The sequence below is a fragment of the Pteropus medius genome, unplaced genomic scaffold (assembly GCF_902729225.1).
Source record: "Pteropus medius unplaced genomic scaffold, Ma_sr-lr_union100, whole genome shotgun sequence".
Lineage (NCBI taxonomy): Eukaryota > Metazoa > Chordata > Mammalia > Chiroptera > Pteropodidae > Pteropus > Pteropus medius.
In genome coordinates this window covers 26089417-26111952 of record NW_024354500.1, presented here as the reverse complement: position 1 = coordinate 26111952, position 22536 = coordinate 26089417, and the positions used below count along the sequence as shown (strand labels likewise).

The 22536-nt window shown below is 34.6% G+C and overlaps 1 protein-coding gene across 1 annotated transcript in view; it reads right to left on the bottom strand.

Moving 5' to 3' along the window:
- Nucleotides 1-925: 925 nt before the first annotated feature.
- Nucleotides 926-22536, bottom strand: part of LGSN (lengsin, lens protein with glutamine synthetase domain) — a 34523-nt gene continuing 12912 nt past the window's right edge. The window contains exons 3-6 of the mRNA XM_039853120.1: nt 12030-12156; nt 11146-11343; nt 6424-6590; nt 926-2342 (exon numbers count right to left, since the gene is read on the bottom strand). Of these exons, the coding sequence (XP_039709054.1) occupies nt 1143-2342; nt 6424-6590; nt 11146-11343; nt 12030-12156 (1692 nt within the window). The 3' untranslated portion in view covers nt 926-1142. The remainder of the gene's footprint in view (nt 2343-6423; nt 6591-11145; nt 11344-12029; nt 12157-22536) is intronic.

Sequence of the window (22536 nt, the reverse complement as noted above, 5' to 3'; positions counted from 1 at the left end):
AAGAACTGCTGTAAATTTGAATAGGAGGAAATGAGCTTGTGTGTTTGCTATCTAAATTGAGACTGCAGTCGGTTTTAATTGAACACAAAATATCTTGTTTGATCCTAAGTAGTAGAACAGGGTTTTCATTTGCTAGTAAGTGGATTTTAGATTTTTTCCCCAAAAGAAACTAAACTTTAGGGATAGTTACAATGTTATCTCATTCAAACAAAGCTCTGGAATAAATATTCTCTGGGGAGATAGCAATCTCTGTGGGTAGCAGAATCAATAATTTAAATACTAATTTAAGCTGCGAATACAGCCGTAGTTATCTAGGCAGTTGTTCTCATACTTCACAAAGTACTAGAGGTATCCTTGAAATCTCGAGTTTCAAAGAAGAGAGCAAAGCACACAGAGCCATTCCACCTATTTTTATTTTATGTATTGACTTTAATATGAGGCATTGTTTAAAAAACAGGTTTTGACTACTTTTAAATGTTTGACCTCATTGTTTACAACCTGAATCTATTTCTTGAGGACTTGCTTTTTGTGGACATTATAGCCTTGAAATTCCTAGGCCTTTCAGGAGCTATTAACAAAGTAAAAATAGAATGGACATATATAAACACTTCTGCTGGCTTGTCATCGACATAGTTTTGTAGAACCTATTTAACTTGTTTAAAAACATCACAATGATGTTTGCAAAATAGGTTCTCAATATGTCTTGATTAATGAGATTACATTAGTAAGTATTTTGGTCTCGCAGGCCATCACTACTTATCTGTATAATTAAAATTATTTTCTTTTAGTCATTTAATTTTTGCTTTTTAATTCTTAAGATTTTTTTATCGTGTGAATATATTTGTTGCCTGGGGGAAAAAAAACTGTATAGTTCTGTCTAGGTCAACGTGCACAGAGGAAATGATGACTGACTGACAAGACCTGGTAAGTTTGCATACTACAGCTTCACCACAACTTTATTGTTATCAGAATCCTCTCAGCAGTCTCACTTCATCTGTCAAATAGTCCATGAGCACAAAAGAGAGCAAAAGCATTTGTAATCTTCTTGTCGTTGTTAATTATAAAAGTCCTATCATTTCCTTCTGGTAGATCAGCTACTTAAGTAAAAATCACATCTCTAAAGGAATAGTTGTTATTACACTCTAAATAAAATACTCTAAGAATTTATTTCTCTCAGCATCTGTTTCTTCATTTTCCAACTCATATTTCTTCATGGCAACAAAATATCGAATAAAAGTTTCTCCTAGAGCATGTTTCAGACACTGATCTTCCTCCAGTGCCACAAGGGCATCTTCAAGTTTCAAAGGGATCTCAGAAGGTTTTGACTGATAAAGCTCTGTGCTGTCTTCTGAATCAACCAAGACACCGTTGCTGCTTTGAAGTCCATCCAAGCCTGCAGCAACAGTCGCGGCCAGCACCAGGTAAGGATTTGCCGTTGCTGAGCCCAGTTTATTTTCTATTCGGGCACCTTTCTCCCCATGACACTTGATATTAAAGGCACAGCTGTTATCGTTATATCCCCATGTTGTAGGCACACTCTCCTTCTGGTCTTTACTCTCCTTAGCATAACGTTTTCGGCAGCTAACAGCAGGAGCCATCAGGCAGCTGAGAGCAGCAGAGTGCTTCAAGAGTCCCGACAACCACTTTTTCCCAGTGATCGTGAGCTGCTCAGTTCCAGAACTGCTGCAGAACATGTTTTTCTTCCCACCGACATCCCAGAGACTATGAGACAAAATTCCTGAATTGCAGAATCCGGTCTCAATGAAAAAACTGGTGATATAATTATATTTCCTTGCTACTTCTTTGACACCTGTTCTGAGGGTAAATGCGTTATCAGCTGAATTGATGCCCAATTCGGGCAGAAAACAAATTTCCACCTGACCAGGCCTGGTAGAGGAGGAAAAGCTCTCGACATTGGCTCCAGTGTGATATAAACCATCAACGAGTTCCTGAATGAAGGGTTGGTCATGATTATTTAGCAATGTTGAAGCAGGAAAAGATATGGTCTTTGAGTTGATAATTTCGGGTACACCAAAAATGCAAAAATCATAAATGAAGGCAGAGAGCAAGGAAAAGCCAGAATCCTGCAGCTGGCTCAGCTGCCTCTTTGCGATGTACCTCGGGGAAGTGAGTAGAGGCTCACCAGTCACAGTGAACGTATCACATATCACTCTTGCTGTTCTCTCAGCCCATGGCAAAACTCTAAAGGTTGATAATTCTGGCATTAGGACTATGTCACTATTAAAACATGTTGCTCTTATGTGATCCACTTCATTGTCCTTAGGATTCGGTATCAATTCAAGATAACCTCGAGGCATGAAAACACCATGGATCACTTTTTCCTAAAGGAGTTAAGGGATAGAGTAATTAGGTTTTAAAACTTTAAAACAAACAAAAAGGGGTAGTGGAGGGGAGCTTGCTAATGAAGAGAAAATGTTTCACATCTGTTGGTCACTAACTAAATATTTTAAAATAAAACCCCAAAGCTACTTTTTAAAACAGCTCAATATTTTTAAAAACAACTCATATAAAGCCTTGAAGGTTTTATATGCTCTGAAAACAGCAGTCATAAATAAATGGTATAATGATTTAAAAAATGTCTTTATAGCAAATGACAAAGGTAAATAAAGCTTACGGAATTATTCAAAATGACCATAACCAAGAGTACTTTTTAAAGGACATTTTATTTTATGATATAGTTCCTAATACTTCAGATAAGACTTTATTTTGGCTTATTCTGTAGTAATCTCCGTAGTTAACTGACTCTAAAAAGTCTACAGTAAAAAATTTTCCGTCCTTCCCAGATTGCTGACTGTAGTCAGTTCTGTGATACACACGACAGTCGTCCTAACACCAAAGGAGCCAGGTCTGCTGACAGCTTCACTCCTCTCTCATTCACTTTTACAACCCACTTAAGAATGAACTACCTGCCAGTCTCAGAGTCCCAGAAACCTTGCCCAGGAATGTGGACCCATATCTTCAAAGTTATCTCTTCTAAAATGTTGTAGCCTTCAAGTCAGCATGAACTAGGGGTCACCAAATCTGATTTCTACTCCTAGCTCTTTCATTCATTACTCATGTGAAATTAAGCGAATCTCTGGACTGTGTGCCTCAGCATCCATGTCTATGAAACGAAAGTATTAGAGTAGGTGATTGCTAAGGCACTTTCTAGTCATATACCTCTCAGGTTTAATGGATTTGGTCATTTATTTAACTTCTGCTATGTGCCAGACAACAGGGAAGCGGTGAGGTTATAAAGTTGAACAGACATATAAAACAATTTCTAGAAATTGTGTAATAGAGTTATCAAAAAGGCTTCACGTGTTGAAGGTTACATTAATGGACAGAGAAAAAACCAACTATAAAGTTTGGTTCCCAGGATGTCAGTTAGCATCATGAAGTTAATAAAACATACTGACATTCTGCAAGCCAAATTGTTTCCTGTATTACCTTTGAATCCCAAAGAGCAAAGCTACCAAAGATGGGTTGGGGATAGCAGAGGCAAAGCTACTAGTTCACTCTTCCACTGCCATTGACCATGTGCCACTGCCACCTTCACGTTCCACCATCTCTACACATATTTTCAAATTCATTTGACTTGTCTGATCCAAATCTGCTTTTATTAATAATAAAGTTGAGCAAGTCAAGCACCATTTATGTTATTAATATTACGCAGATTGTTTCTAAATTTAAATACAATTTTAAAACAATTCTTTGATAAAACAAAGACAGTATGAGTTGGTTGTGAATTTAAATACTGTTTGTAAAACATTTAGCATCGTGCCAGACACATGGTAAGTTCTCTAAAAGAGTTGCTGCAATTTAAATGTGTTTGTATTAACTTGGTTGTAAACAATAGAGAATAGCTTGTTACTATTTTATTTCAATAGTCTTTCACAAATTTAAAAAATAGTAAGAAGTCACAACTTCAGGTTATTTAATCTGTATTTTTCTGAGCACACTTTTTTAACTGTCATTTCCTGTATTCTTTTTTAGGCGTTCTGAATTCAAACTACTCTTTATTACTAGTGAGAAATATGTAAATATATATAAACAGATCTTGTTCATGACAATAATTGTTTTCTTAAATTGCGTTTACAAATATAAAGCACTAGGACGACTTCATACTCCAATACAGATCCCAGGAACTCAATAAAAATTCTTACAGAATAGCTCAAATCTCTATGATAACTGAAATTTGGGCCACCGTTAAGGTACCATTTGAAATAACCTGAAGAATTGGTTATGAGTTCTATAGCAATATATCATGCTTTGATTAGACCAAAAGTAGAAAGCACCTATTTTATCTGCATATAATCTAAATAAAAAACAATTCTTTGATAGAACAAAGACAGTATAAGTTGATTGTGAATTTAAATAAACTAATGTTTGTAAAGCATTTAGCATAGTGCCAGACACATGGCAAGTTCTCTAAAAGAATAGTAGATGACTTGTTTTTAAAAAGCAATATTTTTTCAATTTCATAAGAAAGAACACTTAGCTCCAACAAACAATAAAAAGAAATATAAAAGCTGGAAGCAGAAGATGCAGTTAAAAAAAAAAAACAAAAAGAACCTCTGCAAATGGAAGTGAGGCATCACTGACTGACATCCCAGTTCTGCTACTAACTGCCTGTACTATTTTTAAAATGTTTTCATTAACTTTTCTGGCCTCATTCCCCTCATCTATAAATAAAGAAGATGGATTATATTATCTCTTATATCCCTTCATGGTCTAACAATAATTTTCAAATTGATATTTTATTTTCCACTAATAGAAAAAGTTTAAAAATTGTTTTATAAGGATTGAAATTACTTTACACTAAGCCATTGGCAAATTCAAATTATTGACTCCACTCTTTGTTTAATGAATTTCCCATTAAACACACATTGTTTAGATTAGTTTGCACAGATGAATCTGTTTTTAATGTCTATTCACAATAAATTTTCCAAAGTCAATTACTTCATCTTAAATTACAAATATTCATGGTAAAAATTTTTGTTTATACCTTTACAAGTTCCAAAACAAATGAATTATTTGGTTAAATATATATATAGATGCTGTATGATCATTAAATAAGAATAAAATAATAACTGGGTAATGAAAGGAATAATGAGATATATTAGAAAACTGGGGCTAAGAATAAATACAATTGAGAGGAAGTATAATGAGTTATATTAAAACATTCATGATAGACAAACTTCTTCCCTATCTAAACTTCAAAAAAAAAAAGGGTAGATCTTATACATGGGACATTGAACAAGATAATGGAAAATATCTTCAATAGCATTTTTAAAAAAGAATGCAGACATTTTCTCTTTATGTCAATTATATCTATCCTCTGTAAATGTAGGGAGCATATTAAATTATATTTTCATATTTTCTAGTTCCATTGGGACTAGAGTAAGGTTTTAAATACATAGTTTTAAATGCCATTAGTGGAATAAATTATTAGAATTAGACAGTTATTTTTTCTTATTGATTGAAAGAAATTCAAGTGTTCTAGGCCTGTCCACAATAAATTTCACATTTTGTTAACAAAATTAAACAACATGCCTTCTTGCCTGAAAGAAGAGGAAACAATCTGCAGGGAGATTTGAAGAATTTCTTAAGAAACAAATTTGAATCTGTTGGAATTATTTTAAAAAGAGTTTTGAAGATTCCCAGTTTTTTCCAACATAAAGCAAATGAGAAAAATTATAATTTGATTTTAAGTGATAACAGAAGGATATATTCAAAAAAATTTTAAGGATTGTTTTACACTTTTGTATATAAACCTCACTAATGTCTCTTCTTAAGAAATGATGCTTCGGTAGCACAATAAATTTGTCATTAAAATAAATACATGATATAAACTGAAAAAAAATCTCAGAAAGTCTCAAAACATATGCAAAAATGCAATATTTCTTGATATCACTATTTTTGAGAACTTAATATTTATTGTCATCCAACAACAATAGGGAATTTTCTTATCAGAATTAGAAGGTAAAAGGAATATGCTTTTTATCTAGCCAATTCTCTCTATTTAATTATTTTTTTCCTTTTATATTAGCTCCTGGGTCTTCTGTTGCAATTTTCTCAAGTCAAACAAAATATCATCTTCATAATTGCAGTAAGAAAAAAAAAGATAATTCTGTGGAGGAAAATTATTCAAAGCAGAAGGACTAAAATTACCAGTCTTAATTAGTTTTCTCTTTCTATTGGGTATAGGAATTACTGTTTGGGAGCTGAAAGTGTATGCTCAGCTCCTTGGGGAGCACTAATGTATTTGCAGAGAGACAAGAGAAGGAACAAAATAAATGATTGGTTTTCAGCTAAACTTGATGTATAGATTACAATAAAACAAGAAAGAGTAGTAAGGACCATTTGCTTGCTAATGCTCAGAAAATTACATTCAAGCATAACTCTATTTGTAAAACTCACTTGGAAAAATTGTGCAGGGATACTCTTAGACCTGGACACTCCATGAAGATCTGTTGCTTCAAATCGGACAAACTGAAGGTGATTTTTGGCCATCTCTTGTTTAATGTGCTTCATTCTAGAAGAGAGTTGGGGTGCGGCTGGAATTTGAGTGCTGTCTCTGGTGTTATCTGTAAAATAAAGAATGGTTCTAAAGCATTAGATCTTGATGAACTGCGAAGGAAAAAGAGAGAGTGGTTAATTACTCATTATGATTATTAATAAAAACATCATATATTCATGTAATTGGTTTAGAGTTAGAGATCTTACTTTTCTTCCTCAGCCTTTACCATATTCCCAAGAATATTGTCTCTAAGCAGCCTAAGAAATTGTTTATCACTTGAGACTAGGTAAAAGTTAACATTACCTACATAAGTATATAGCAATGTTATAAGTAAGTACTTACTGAAAATGCCTTAGCTTATGAAAATTAAAATATATTTGTAGCTGTCAAAATATAACTTGATGGCGTTGGCACTGTATAAATCTGTACATACCCTCCTACCATTAAAAACACTTTGACCTTCTTGAACTAACTGGTAACACCTAAATTAAAATATCTTGTATGTTTTTTGTTGTGTTTTGTTTGCCAGAAGGGCTTCACGTCTTTATAATGGCATCTGAATCTAAGACATCTACACCTTTTTGCCGAATTTAAAGTTTGTATAAATAAGCAAACAAGTGTTTTTTCAAGATTAAGAGTGCAGGAGATGAAAAATCTAGACTGAGTACTCAGTTTTAAAATTAAAAACCTAAAACATAAATCCTTTTCAAGACTTTTAGGATAGTCTTCAAATTCTAACACTTTTGAGTCAGAAGAGACTTTGGAGATAAATGATCTAATACAACCAACTTGTTAGCTTGAGTCCCAGAGATGTACAATGAGTCTCTCCAAATCATACTGTCAAGTCCATTGGCAAAATTGAAATGAGAATGCAAACATTTTGATTTCCAGGGGGTGGCTCATCACCATAAAATAACTGAATATGTCTAAAGCATATAGAAAGGTCAGGAATATATTACCCATCATAAATGTTAGCTCCTGTCCAAATCTTTAGGAGAGGCAGCAGACAACAGTAACTCAGCACAAACACTGAAGCCCATCCGCCTCCCTCCAAATCCTGCCTTTGCCCCAGTGACTTTCTTACCCTCTCTGTGCCTCAGCTTTCTCATTGATACAATATACCCACAGCCTTGTTATAACGATTAAACAAGTTGTTTAACAGTTTCTGGCAGACAGTAAGAGCCATATAAGTGCTTCTCAAACACATAAAGTGAGTACAATTACTCTAAGTGTAGTAATGGTGCCATAATCATGTCTGAATCTGAATACCCATCAATCTGCCACATCACTGATACTGAGCAGCTATAATTTTAAAGTGATACCTGAGTATCCTTTTTCAACTTGTAATTAGGCTTTAAGAATAGCATAAAGATTGACAATTTAAAAACATAGACTAAATAGATTTTAAGTACATGAAGCATGAGGAAAACAAATTACTGATTCCACCTATGCAAATATATTAGAGATAATGTCCCGTCACTGATACATTGGGCTACTAAGACTCCTGAGGGTTTATAACTACCTTCCATTTAACACAAACAATTAAGCTGTAGCAATTACAATATTTCATGCTAAAATAGCAGTTGCTGTGTTCCCAACATATTCTGAACTATGGGGTATTCTGCCCAAGTTGAATAATTCTCTTTAAAGAAAATAAAATTTATAGGCATTTTAAAATATGGAAAATTTCAGATAATCAGTATTCTAAACATGATTAGCAATTATATATAAGCTATAAATATTTTAACAACATAAAAAAATAAGAATGTATCTCCTATTAAAGAGTAAGGCCATTTTATTCATTCACCAGTAATATGATTACAGGTACTCTTATTGGTTCTTTGCCTTATCTGTATCTTATTGAGTTTCTATAATAAATATGTATTATTTTAAAATAAGAACAATATTGATCGACTCAAGATAGATTTCTTTTAGTTACCACTACTATTTATACTGGACATATATCTAGGAACCAGCCAGAGAAAGTCTTGCCCTCATAGAGCTTTATCTTATTAAGTGAGGGAACTATAGACAATAAACGTGCTATCGAATACAAAGGTGAGATAATTTGCCATGGTGAAAAGTTCTGAAAAAAATGAATAAGGCATAATCACCTGGAGTATTAATCTATGAGATTTGATCACAATGTGGACAGGTCCAACCACTGATTTACTTTAAGATCACCAAGTTTCACTACGGTCGAACAACGAGCATATGTATTAATTTGCTAGGGCTACCATAGCAAATAACACAGACCAGGTGGCTTATATAGAAATTTGTTTTCTTACAGTCCTGTGGGGGTAGAAGTCCCAGATCAAGGTGTCAGGAGGGTTGGTCTCATCTGAGGGCCTCTTTCCTTAATTTACAGATGTTTGACTTCCTTTCATGGTCTTCCTTCTACATGTGTGTATGTGCATGTGCATCCTAATCTCTTCTTCTTATAAAGACACCAGTCATATTAGACTAGGGGTCACCCCACACAACTTATTCAACATTAATGACCTCTTTTAAAACCCCATTTCTTAATATAGTCACATTATGAAGGGTTAGGGCTTCAACATGTGAATTTTAAGGAGACACAATTTGGCCCATAACAATTATCACCCTGTTCTCATTTCCTTTAGAGTCCTTATCACCACCTGCCATATTGTAAGCACATGTTTTCCGTCTGCCTTTCTCTATTTGCCTGTCGGCTCCAAAAGAGCAGGGGCTTAGCTTTACTTGCTGCCGTATGCCCAGTACCTGCAGCAGTACAAGCATATTATAGGCACTCGAAGACTTTAATAAGTGGTCATGTGGTTTAATTAATACATGCTGTATGATTCGACCTTGTCTAATTAACAAGTAAAAATTGACATCACATACTTTGGCATGTATCCTAAATATCATTTTTTTATTTAAAAGTTCAATTATTTCACCAAATATGAGAACCCTATACAATCTAATTTCATTTTCAAGACAGCAACTAATCTTGTTTCATTGTCTAAATTTCTTTTCTTCAAATAAATCATACTTGTTAGTACAATTAAACCTTTTGGTCAGCCCCTCCCAGAAGCACATGATAAATAGCAGGCAGATAATTGCCAGTTCAGGGTCTCATTTGTTTTCCTTATAGTGTGGTTCCTGGTAGGTGTTTTCCTTTCCTAGCCCCTCAGAGGACTAATAAATTAAGTCAGTGTACTTTTATAGAGGAAGTTTCACTGCTGTTAAGTGTTAGGGGAAAAAATTAAAAAATATAACACACACACACACAAAACCCCCAAACCCTCTAAACTCTATAGCAACTAGAAGGCCTTAGAGAGATGTTGCCTGTTTTCAGTGACAATATGGGCATGTTTCAGTTGTAGAGAGCAAGCCATCATCACTTATGAAAGGCAGATTGAATAGGCGTTTGGGCTTTCAGAAATATGAGTTCAAAAAGGAAAAAGTACATTCAAGAGTACGCTGTCATCCATTTAGCTTATGGAATGCCTGGGATGATCTGCCATGCTCCTTCCCCAGGGCCTGCCTTCCTTCCCTCACGGGGCCCCTCTGAGAACCACCCTGCTAGTGCACATGTACCCCACCCTCCGGTCATTTCACATTAGCCCAGCAGTGTTAGAAAGCACAGGTGGCAGAATAACCTGGTACAAAGCAGAGACAAAAACAATGAAGTGTGGAAATGTGGGTGTGGTGGCAGGGACCTTTCTTTGGGGGGAAAAATTATTTTTAAACTCAGAATAATTACCATAGAGGAAAAAATACCATGTTGTAATTCCTTGCACTTATTTTGAGGATTGATTCTTATATTTATTTTTCAATGTATTTACAATACATGTGAAAATGGTTTGTTTGGGGTTGTGACCTTCTTGGTGCTTAGGGCCTCTAAAAACTTAATCTAGCCCTGGACCAGAGAGGGAGCTTCTCAATTAAACGATTTGAGTCAGTAATGGTGCCCACATTCCTATAGTTGATTTGTGCAAAGAGAGTTCATGCCACAAGTTCTTTCCTCTGATTTTGTGAGTTGACTAAGAAAGGGTAACTTCAATCTCTCTCTTTTTTGGCTGAAACTATATAATACAAAGGTCAAAAACTGTGGAAGAGCCAATATGGCCAGCAGATGTTTCCTTATTAGTCTTCCCAGTGTTTGAAAACTTTTTAAAACTAGTTGACACTTAAGTATCAGAAAATTTCATATAAAAATCTTGAGTTTAGGCTTCTCTTCAAAAAAACTGTATTTGGCAACAATGGACAGATATTTCTCCATAGCAACCATTGGCTGGATCTCTGATATGACCTGGAATGGGGCATGCATTCTCGAATTCATGGGCTGGGAAACATTTTCTGTAAAGGGCCCAATACTAAATATTTGCAGCTTTGCAGGCCAAATGGTATCTGTTGCAACTCCTCGATTATGCTGTTGTAGCACAAAGGCAGCCATAGACAATACATAAACATTATTTATAAAATCCAGCCCAAGAGCTGAATTTGTCCCTGGGCCACAGTTTGACAACCTCTCTTCTAGTTTGTCGTAGCCAGCACCATTCCCTATTTTCTTCAACCAACATCACATTATCTCTAACTTGAATACAAATTTGGGATTAGTAGTCAGAACCATGTGCCAGTTATTTCAGAGTCCTTACCAGTATAGCTGGAGTCTGGGTTGAAATCACCACCAGGAGTGCTGGCTGATGTTTTGAAGGGTGACGATTTTATCACTGCTGTCTGATCCTGGGAGTCCTTGTCATCTTGTGGCAGATGAGATTCAGCAGAGCCAGGTCCCACAACTGGTTTGCTAGTATCCCCCAATTTGTGGCACGCCATTTGTTTTTTGCTCCTTTCTGTTGTAATAAAAAATGTTAAAATATGTTGCCATTGTTTTCAATTGTCTTTCAATATGCTAGAGAGAGAAATGTTTGAGACAATAATTTATTTCTAGGCAGTGACATATCTTGGTTGCAGGCCATCAGTGGATAAAATTGTCTGCAGAGAATTTAAAAACAATAAAATCTACAAAATGTCTGACTACTTTTTATTGTCACTGTGCACTGGCCATTTCTACTGCTGCTGCTTTGGAACACCACTGTTCCTGGGATTAAGTCTGTTGTCCAAATTAAAGCCTAGTTTCATCACTGATCCACTGGAGTTGAGTTGTAATTCCAACCTGTAGTATGGAAACTCACTCCATTACTTAATTGTGGCCTCCTAAATAATTTTTGAATTCATTCTCAGAGCAAATATGTGCTTCTCTTCTTACTTATATGTTTCTTCTGTTGTGTTCTCTCTTTCCCTCTACCCACTACTATCTCCTATTTCTGCCCTCTTTAAATTCTGAATATTTTGGTTGATTATTTTTATATATTTACATAATAAGCCTGCATTTGCCATTCCTTATGTTGGCTATACAGAAATAAATTTTCTTTGTTTTTACTTCTCTGATAGAAGAAAAGAAAACATCATAAAAAGGAGAACCAAACAGAGATTATTACTGACCACATGTTCTTGAGGGAGCATAGTAGCAAGATACCTTTCGAGCTGGATATATCCACTTCTCCTATTTCAGTTGATATATGTGGTTTGGTGGCTTTCTTTCTTGTCCTTCTTAATTTATTTATCATGCTGGCCTCAGTCTCATTACCTTCATCTCTTGCATCCTGTAAAAGTTAATAAACAAAAAGCCAAATAACAGACCATGCACACAACTAAATTTGAATGTCAAGAAGGTATGATGATTGGATAGCTAAATTTTAAAATGAGTATGGGAAACTTTTATAAAGTGCTAAATTTTGTCATTTCCACATCCACTTTAATAATTCAAAATTACAAAGCCCAACATTCTGCTGACAGGTTGGATTTTCTGTATATTTTTCTATATGTGATACAGAAAATATCATGAAAGAAACTAAAATTTTGTCCAACTAGTCAAAATTTTTATCTTTATGTTTTATTCTGGGGTATTTTATATAATTTATTTCTAAATAATTTTACCAAACTCATTTCAGCTAAAAATAAAGTCTTCTTTACATGATTTTTTATCTTTTTTAGGATCTCTAATATTTTTGACCAGAGGTGTAAGTACCTGAGAATTTGATTCTTTTCTCTCTTTTCCTTACCCTTATCCTTATGACATCGATATTTACTTTAAAAAAAAAAAAAACTCATAAGATGCTAGTTGATGACTCTGTACTATTTTTTATTAAAATAAAGTTTTTATTAATTTTATATTCCTGCTGTTATCAATTGCATAAACTAATACAATTGTTTTGAATAAAAGAACTTAAACCATCATTTAGTATCTTGTCTTTTCTCCTTCTCTTCTTCAAATATAACTTGACCATGTTTGGTTAAGAGTTGCTATTGTTGCCACTGTTAGCCACACAGTCTGAGTGGCAGCTGCCAAGTGGCAGTTCATCCTGGTGTTGGAGGAAGGCAAGAGGAAGTGTTCAGGGTTAAGTGCAGAATCATTACTGGAAGGCTTGGAGGCTTACAGCAGGCAGGCCTACAAAGGGGCTGTCAGCAAAGGATGGGTACAGGAATTTTCCTTATACTGCTAGACCAATGGGGAGGCCCAAGGGTGTCACACTACCACTTCTTTGTATTGATTGCTAACGCAAGCTGGAAAGCCTCACTGTGGAAGGGATTTATAGTGAAATGTGGCCATTGCTGATTTTTGACGTTTTTTCAGCGCTCCTTCTCCAAAGCAACCAGAATTTATTTGATTAAAAAGCAGCTAATTAATCTGTTTGAGCTTGATGTGGAAATGAACCATGTCAAATTTCAGGTCAAGTTGCTTTCCTTTGCAGAATGTTTGCTTAAGTTTTCGATGTGTACGTCATCAGATTACAGGCCATAGAAAGTTTATTTGTCCTCAATATTCTAACCTACATGGTGGCATAGCTATTGTTCTAAAATTGCTCTTAAATGTAAACCTCATTTTTCCTACAAATAAGAAAAGTGTAACTTTGTATGTGTAAAATAGATATCATCCTCAAATTATTTTGTAGCTTAAGAAAATGTAAAGAAAAACATTTTTAAACAAAATAACCAAACATTTACACTCTAATTAAAATCTTTGACAGGATCCCTTGATAGACCTGTTTAGGGCTATTTTTAGCAGGAAGTTGGACAGTAAGGCAGGGGTTGTAGGTGAAGAGTTCAGGTGACTTTACATCAATAGTAGACAGAATCGCCCCTGCAATCCCAGGACACAAAAGGTAACACACACACAAAAACTTTTTTAAGCTGACGCTGGTATTTTTAATATTTCTTACAAGCTCCTCATTGTTGTTTGAGGGGAGAGGAAAGTGGTAGAGTCAGGGTCAAAACTATATTCTCAAATGTTTTGAGCTATTGACTCTTGAAGAACAGGTTCCGAGAAGTTCCATATCTGCGGGCAAATTATATAAATACATGACCAAAGTGATTGCTGAGGCACAGCCGTACTCATTTGTCAATAAAACCAATTCAGCCACTGAAGAAGAAAAGAGGAAAAAAATAATTTCACTTTTTTGTGTTTATATGTAATTCTGATATATTATTTTTGATTCTTATTAACAAAGGTATATTTCTTAAGATAAAGACTTTTTGTTATTTTAAAGTTTCGCTTCTTAGAAAATTGTGTTTTCTTTCACTCCAGATAATCATATTTGGATTATCCGAAACTTATCATGAGATAGTAGGATTTTTTAGTCGTTTATGATTTTATTCAAATATTAGTGTAAATTTCCCCAATACATTTCTGATAGAATTCTGACAGTGACATGCTAGCCTATATAGTACATATTCATCATTTCTCAATTTTCATTATCAGTAATATACCTCATATAATTATATTTTTGGTAAATATTTTTATATATACATGGCTCTATTTTTTTAAGAAGTCTTGTTTAGAAAATGAAATACTTGGCTAGGTATATAAATATCAACAGAAACTGAGCAGACTAACATTTGTACTAGTTTGACGCATTAGGGATCCCCTCATATACAGATCGAAGGAATCAAAAAAGATGAACTTTAAGATTTCCTCCAGCTTCAAACTCTAACATACAACTGAATTAACTGAGTGCTACAAAGTGCTACAATTGAGCACTTTGTCAGGCCCATTTCCTCAGCATAACTACCCTGAGGTAGTAGAATCACTATTTTACAAATGAGAAAAGTGAGACCCAGAATCACTTGCCCAGGGGCACAAGTGAATGGAAGATGCAGTTTATAAACAGGTCTTATTATTTTCGAGCCATTCTGCTTCCTAAATGCCAGAGACTTGAGCCCAGAGAAAGTTAATTTTAGTAACATTCACCTGCCTACATATAAACCACACCAAAATGGAAAGATTCTTAAGAAGACAACAAAGACAATTCATCTAGTCACTAAGCTGAAAATTCCATCAATAAAATCCAAGAACTAAGTCACAGTACATGTCTCTGACTCCATAATAAATGCTTAAAAAAAATTTAAAAAAAATTGTTTTCAGATAAAGAATATATTTAGTTCAGTCCTTTGATTTTTCTCTTATATACTAGTATTTTCAGAGTATAGACATAGCTTTAACAGCTGAAACAAATTTAGTGGATCCCTGGTTTATTCACCTCTACTAGAGTATTTTTATTCTCCTTACTCTTCCAATTATACTTAGTTACAATGTGAATGATGTTCCAGTAAAAAATCTACTAGCCAAGATTCATGTGGTTTGGGTTCTAATTCTGAGTTCCCACTAATTAGCAAGTCTTTCTGAAGCCTTGGTATTTTCATTTATAAACACTACCATAAATACAATCATACTCAGTAAATATATTAACTTTTCACAAGTATTTCATAACCAGACAATATTTTATGTTTCATTTAATACTCAGAAGTCATCCAGGAAACATTTATTACTACCTACATTTTTGCCAAGGCAGAAATATGTCCACAGAGGTTAAGTGATTTGTTCAAGGTCATATGACAGCCAAGGAAGAATGGGAATTATTTGGGAAGCTTCCCACATTGCCATAGCCTGACAGTTGAACTAGATGGAATTCCAGTTCTATTGTGTAATGTTATCTGTGTGACTCATAAAAACTTGTTCACTCGACTTCCTCAATTATATTTTCTTTTACAATTGTATTTTTGTTATCACTCTTTCCTGTATAAGGGTTAAAATCATCTTAATTTACCACCAGCTTAAACTTCATCAATCCAAATAGTGAGGACTATGAATAACCTATTATGGGTAAGGCAAAGACATAAAAATAAACAAAACACGGTTCCTTTCATTAAGAATCTTATCTAATCCAGGTAATAAAGTGTTGTTATGGAGGTTGAAGGTTTTCATGAAGCAAAGAAAGACTCAGGGAGTTCAGGGATAACAAACTCAAATTCCAGGCAGATGACAAAGAGATGCAGTGGCTGGATGGTGAACACCAGAGCTGACGCCCCTTCCAGGGAAGGAGTGGACACACGGCTCTCGCCAATCGTTGCCACGGCAAAATGTCGCCAGGTGATGTCAGCTATCCAAAACTCCAAGAAATGCCAGAAATCTGGATTTTTATATGAAATTTTATGATTTTAAAATGTTGATAATTAATTTAAAATATAAAGTAAGTCGTAAAGAAGAAAAAATGTTTCTCAACTACCACACAGAAGATCACAAAAAGAATGGAATGCTGATCAGATTATTCAGCAGTTCTAGAGGGCCTCTGGGTGGAAGGATAGTAGCAGTGACCATCTATGTTTTCCCCAGGAGTGGTATCTAATGTGCTACTGAGAGATGATAGTCAAACATTTAACCATAAGTACAGCTAATAAAAATAAGAAACACTTTTATCCTACCTACTATATGTCAAGTCTCTTCTAAATGCTCTGCGTGTATTAATTCATTTAGTCTCAGAACAATCATTTGAGATATACATTATTATCTCCATTTTAGAGATGAGGAAAATTGAGTCAAAAAGACTAATTAGCTCAAAATCACACAGCTTGTAAGTAGTAGAGCTAGGATTTGAACTCAGACAATTGGCTCTAGAGCACAAGCACTCAATGCATCCTTAATGAATACTGTCAGTTAGAATGCCCCTCCCCCAATCATTGTTGGGGTGCTGGGAAGCTAAGACAGAATTCTAGAGAGCCCCTGCAGGGCCAGGTGTTAACTCTTTAGTTGGTGGATTGTAGAGAGGTCCAAGAGCCCCAAGGGAACAGTAGGACAGCTAGAGAAGTTTGGAGGGTTTGGGGGGACCCTTAAAGGACTCTTGTCTGCAGCTGTTTACAAACCAGTCTGGAAAACCGGGTTTGCAGCTGACAAATCCAGTTGCGCCATTATGTTGAACAAGCAGTGCCTGATGCATAGTAAGTACTAAATAGATGTTAGCCATGATTATTATTACCCAGGCACAATGCATTGCTGGGAATTTCTGTTGAGAAGATACTTAATTTTAGGTTATCTCATGGACCCCTAACTTATGGGAGATGGCTCTCATTGAGCCAGGCTCTAATCTTTTATCTAAGCGGCTCTAGATTCTGAACACAATAAACTAGAGGAACCTCTCAGAGAGGTGAGGGTATGTCAAGTAGTCTGAGGGTTCGCAGAGGGGGCAGTGTGACCAACATACTTGTGCTTAAACTCTAATACTGCTATTGTTGAACAGGCAGAATATTTTATAAATAGAGTCTTCAGCTAGCCAGGAAGACTTGGCCAAGCTTAAACAGAAGAAGGAACATCTGAGCTGAAGGTAAAGAGGAATGAAATAAACCATGTAGGAAAAACCATGAGCATAAGCATAGATATATAATTTTGTTTTGATAGCATAACACAAATATGCAAATCTAATTCATGCTTAATGTAGACAATCTCAAAATTCTACAACAGATTGATTCTGATTTCTTTTGACATTTCCACCAGAAAAGCTTTTCCCACTTCAGAGATGTTTCTATCATTCCATCAGTTAGTTCCTTTGTCTCATACATAGGAATGGCCTTACAGAATGTAATGATTCATATTATATTTTCATAATTCATGTTTTTTCTCATCACAATGTTTTTTTGAAAGTTGTTCATGTGGTTTAATATAAGTTTGTCATTTTGCGTTTCAACTCATTGACTTGATCAAATTAACTAAACGAAGCTTAACCTAAAGGGATTCTGCCGAGCATTAAACATAGACCTTAATTTGACCTAAAAAGTTTCCTTCCAATAAAGTAACCAATGTTATTTAGGTTCTAAATATCACCGATTTTATTCTTTTACTTTTAATTTTCTCTAACAGCTACTTTTTTGAAGTCAATACTTTAAAAACCTTTATTTTGACCCCTGTATACTCACTATAGTCTAAAATATAATCATTAATGCATTTACCATACACTCTGTTTTTGATAATGATTAAGGTGCACAAAAAAAGAAAGCAAGCCAAGAAAATCTCATAGGGCTTTAACCTCTGTTAGAGATAATGGAAAAAAGGGATCAATGACAATCAAATTTAGAGAATAGGTCAAATTGGAAAGAATGTGTCTCCAATTTCCTTAAAGTTTATTCTTCAAAGAAGAGGGGAGGAAAATGTATTCAAAATATTTACAGAATAGATATTCACAAGAACACATCACAAATTTGCATCACCTAACCTAAAAATATCCATACCTATTAACTACTACTCATACTTCTGGCAACCTGGTCAAAGACAATAATTCAAATATGTGAAGTTATATGCATGTCCAGTGCCACTTTTGTTATAATAGTGAAAAGTTAAAAGCAACATAAAGTAGAATGAGTTAAATACATTGTGGTAATTCTGTTCAGTGAATTCACCATTGAGAAATGAGTGCTTCCACTTCACATCCTGTCACCTGGGTTACCATAGCTGTTACTGAACTATTCTCCCTACATTTAATGTTATCATTCTGCTACCCATCCTCCGGACTATTGCCCATTTTACTTCTCTAAATCACAATTTGGTCTCATTATTTCTCTACTTGGGATATGTCCAAAATTTTCCATCAACTTCAGAAAAAATTCGAAGTATTCTCTGAGGTGCTGCATTCCAGCTTCATCAATCTCTCCAGGCTCCATAGTTGGCCATTTTCATACACAAACCCTATCTCCACCTATACAAAACTAGTTTTATTCTTATGGCCAACATTGTTTCCTTCTTGCCAGGCTCTTATTGCTTGTCTAGCCTATCCCAGTGAAATAGTTATCTACTCTTCTGGCCACCGCTCTCAAAATTAACCCAACCCCCTGGAGGATATGCCGTAGCCACCCCATTCAAAGATGATTAATCTTCTTAAATCTCCAGTGAAAACAGATCCCTTATTAAATTTTGGAGCTTGCTCAAATAAATCATAATATTGTCTTCATTACAATTGGTAAATTGTTTAATCGCCTCTTAGAGATCTCACTTATTGTTTTGTAAAATGATTCTCAGTATCATTCATTAAAGTAGCTTTTTTTATCTACATGTTTTTGTTCTCCAAACCAAAGTCAATAATTAGTTTAGCCCAAATATTGTGATTCCTTAAATGCCAAGTATATATATAAGTGCCCCTTCTAGAGGTAAGAACCACTACAGCTATAAACCAAAGAATTACTGAGACTCTCAGTGTCTGCTTGGGCAACATAGAGCAGAGATTACATTGATCTGAACTAAGATAATGGCTATGGAGATGAGAGGAAAAGTGAGCATACTACAGATATATTGGAAGATAGATTTAGCAGTTTGGTGATTAACTGGTTATAGAAGGTAAAAGAGACAAAAGGCTCAAAAGTAAAAGTCAGGTTTCTGACTAGGAAACCCAGAATGAGAAAGAGACCAGAGAGGAGGAATTACTGGGTTCTGTTTTGGGCACATGGAATCTAAGATAACTATGCCATCTGGAGAAATCCAGCAAGCATTGGCCATATGAGTCAGACTCCAAAAGATAAAATGGAAGGAAAAAGCATAGCTCTGACAGTGGTTGGAATCATTAAGAAAAAGAGCAGTGATTGAAAAAATAAGATAGAACTAAGAAGCAGCAATATTTAATGAGTAAACATAGGAATGGAATCTCAGAGAGTAGTCAGAAATGATCAGAAGGTAAAAGAAAAAAATGAGACAGAGTGGTTTCATTGACATCAAAAAATAAAAGCTGTATTAAAAGAAGGAACACCAATAGGCCATGCTACTGAAATGACAAATAAAGTTGGAATTAAGACTTGTCCATTTTATTTTGCAACCCAGTTCACTAGGTGTCTTGGTAAGAGCAGTTTTAGGGGAAAAATGTGAGCAGCAGCCAGACTACAGTGAGGTCAGGAGGAATGAGAGGTGTTTAGCCCAGGTCCATACACGATAAGCACATCGGAAATGTCCTCCATCATCAAGTAGAGACACTCAGGAAATATAACTCGAAAATATGAAGAGAAGAAAACAGAGAGTATGACCACTGGAAGAATACAAAGGGATCCTAAAAAATTATTTGCATTTATGAATAAAAGACTTATAAATATTTAAATGCTTAATAAAAAGAGTCAATAATAAAGAGGTTGCAGAAATAATAAATAAACAAATAAACAAACAAACAAATAAATAATAAAGTGAGGTCCCTGAAAGGACCAAAAGAACGGAAACAAGAGTCGAAATGAAGGAATTAACTTTGCTATAGCTTCCTCTATAAGAAGAATAAAAAGAAGACAGAATGTTAGAACAGGAGGAAAGAAGAAAAATAAAAAGGAAGAGAAAAATTATGAGGCAGAGAGAAAGAAGGGAATTGTCCATATTTAATGAATGCTTTTTAAATGACAGAACTGACTGAGACTTGGGGAAATTAAGGTCACCCAATAAGTGGTAGGATCTGAATTTAAAAGTAATTTTAAACACTTGATATTTCTTATTTATTCTAGAAAGCAAAGGTTATCTTTTTTTATTCATTCTGGATAGGAAAGATAGACAGTTGTGGAGCTTCCAATTTTGTCTTTCAAGTGGGAGAGTCCCAGGCAGTAGAGTATGAAAAAGGTTTAAGGAGGATGGAAATGATTTAATATAGCAATAACAGAGAATGAGAAAGAGCCAACTCGAAAAACAAAAATGTTGAGTGCCCCACAGGAACTAGAGAATTTAAAGTTATAGTGGCACCAACTTGAATAGATAAGTAATTTTCTCTGACAGAGCTCTGTTGGAGATATGAAAAACATGGAGTTGGGGTATTATGAGGACAAAAACTCAGGAATGCAATGACAAAAATAAGTTGAAGCTATTGGAACGTAAGAAACTAAAATAATGAAATATGGAATTCAAGATAAATGGAATAGGAAGTGAAATCAGGACAGACTGACAAAGAAACATAGTTGAGGGACCAGAGATTCCTAGAAGGCGACATTTTAAATGTGTCTTGTGCTTAATATGTTGACTAGAATAAAAAAGAAATTGAATAAATATTTTCTAATAAATGAATAAATGAATGGCAAACAAGGCCTACCATATTGAAATATTAGGCTACAGAGACATTTGACTCAGATCTCTCCTTCATAAATGATTCCAAATGAGATTTCTTTGGATGTCCAACAGGACCTGATGGTAACCCAACAAACTGATATAATCAAAACAGCTTTCCTAGAGGAAATAATGCTTCAAAGTTTTCTCAGGAAGAGCTTAGAAAAAAAAAAGCTTCTGCTGGTGACAAGCTGCTCCACAGCAGCTGTCCCTTTACCACATTAATTTCTCCTTTCCTTCAGGGTTATTTCACTATATTTATCCCCTAAACTATATCTTATCTCCAGGGATATGATTATTCCCTTCAAGACATTGTTTCTTATGCTTCCTCACAGCATAGCTAAAACATGCTAAATATTTCAAAAGAATTTTCTAAAAATTAAGAAGCAATATTAAAGAAAATTCAGAGACATTAAAAAAATATTTATTTTCTGTAGTCCTGGTCATTAACTATGTTTGTAGACATCGAACTATTTCATATCTTCTTACTCAAGAAGATATGAAATATCTTACCCGAAGTATTTTCCTTTTTAGTTATCTGGTTCTCCAACCAGATAAATAAGCATGATTTGAAGCTTATTTGAAAACTTAGAATACTTATTTATGGTCTAGTAAGTAATTCACTCCTTCACTCAAACTGTTTCTGCAAAGCACTTTAGTCTCGCACAAAATTAGACAGTCCCTGAGATCATTACGGATAAGGACTCAAAAGGCCACCATTTCCCAACTTACAGAAAATGAAATATTCTTAGGGAGACATTATCCACTGGTCTACTTATTCTGAAAAATAGACCGCCATCTGTACATTTTTAAAAAAATTTTAATCCTTAAACCGTATTGCATTTTACAAGTTTCCATCTGAATACATGGGATCTCTGGAGATTTTTGTCATTATTTATTCTTTATTACAAATGTAATAATTCTCATTGCAAAGATTCAAAAGTACGGAAACTCATAAAGTAAAATGGAAAACAAACAAAAAAACAATAAAAATCCTTTCTTTTCCTATAAACTTTGGATTTTTGACAAGTAAATATTTTCAGAAAGAGTTGTTTCTTGTTACTACAAATAAATTTTGTAATGGCTCATTTTCTAATATAAATTAATAGTTGTTTCTAGTAAAGATTTAATGTGTCGGTACTGATTGGAACCAGACACATTTTTAAATATACCAAAAATAGAAATTGAAGTGAATAGATATAATACATTTACCCTCTTGTTGGCAAATGAATTACTGGAACCACCTACTTTGTACAGAGTTAATTTGTTTATCCAACAAGTACTTTATGAATACCTAGAATAGGCCAGTCATAGGCCTAGATGCTCTAGGAGAGATAAAGGTTAGTTACTTGTCGTTCCATGGAACATAATATAATATGTGATAAAAAGGTGTATGAGTATGTGTTTTAAGAATGAGGAAGGTACCAGTAGAACCATTTTCCTGATGAGGCAGCTGAGTCTCTGAAAGATGCAGTAACTCATTTAATTTCACACCTAGAAAGTAGCGGAATCCAAACGTATGACTTGAAACACTTTTTCATTTCTTCACGCTACTTATAAAGTTTACAGGCAACGAAATGTTGAAAACTAAAAATGTTGCCTT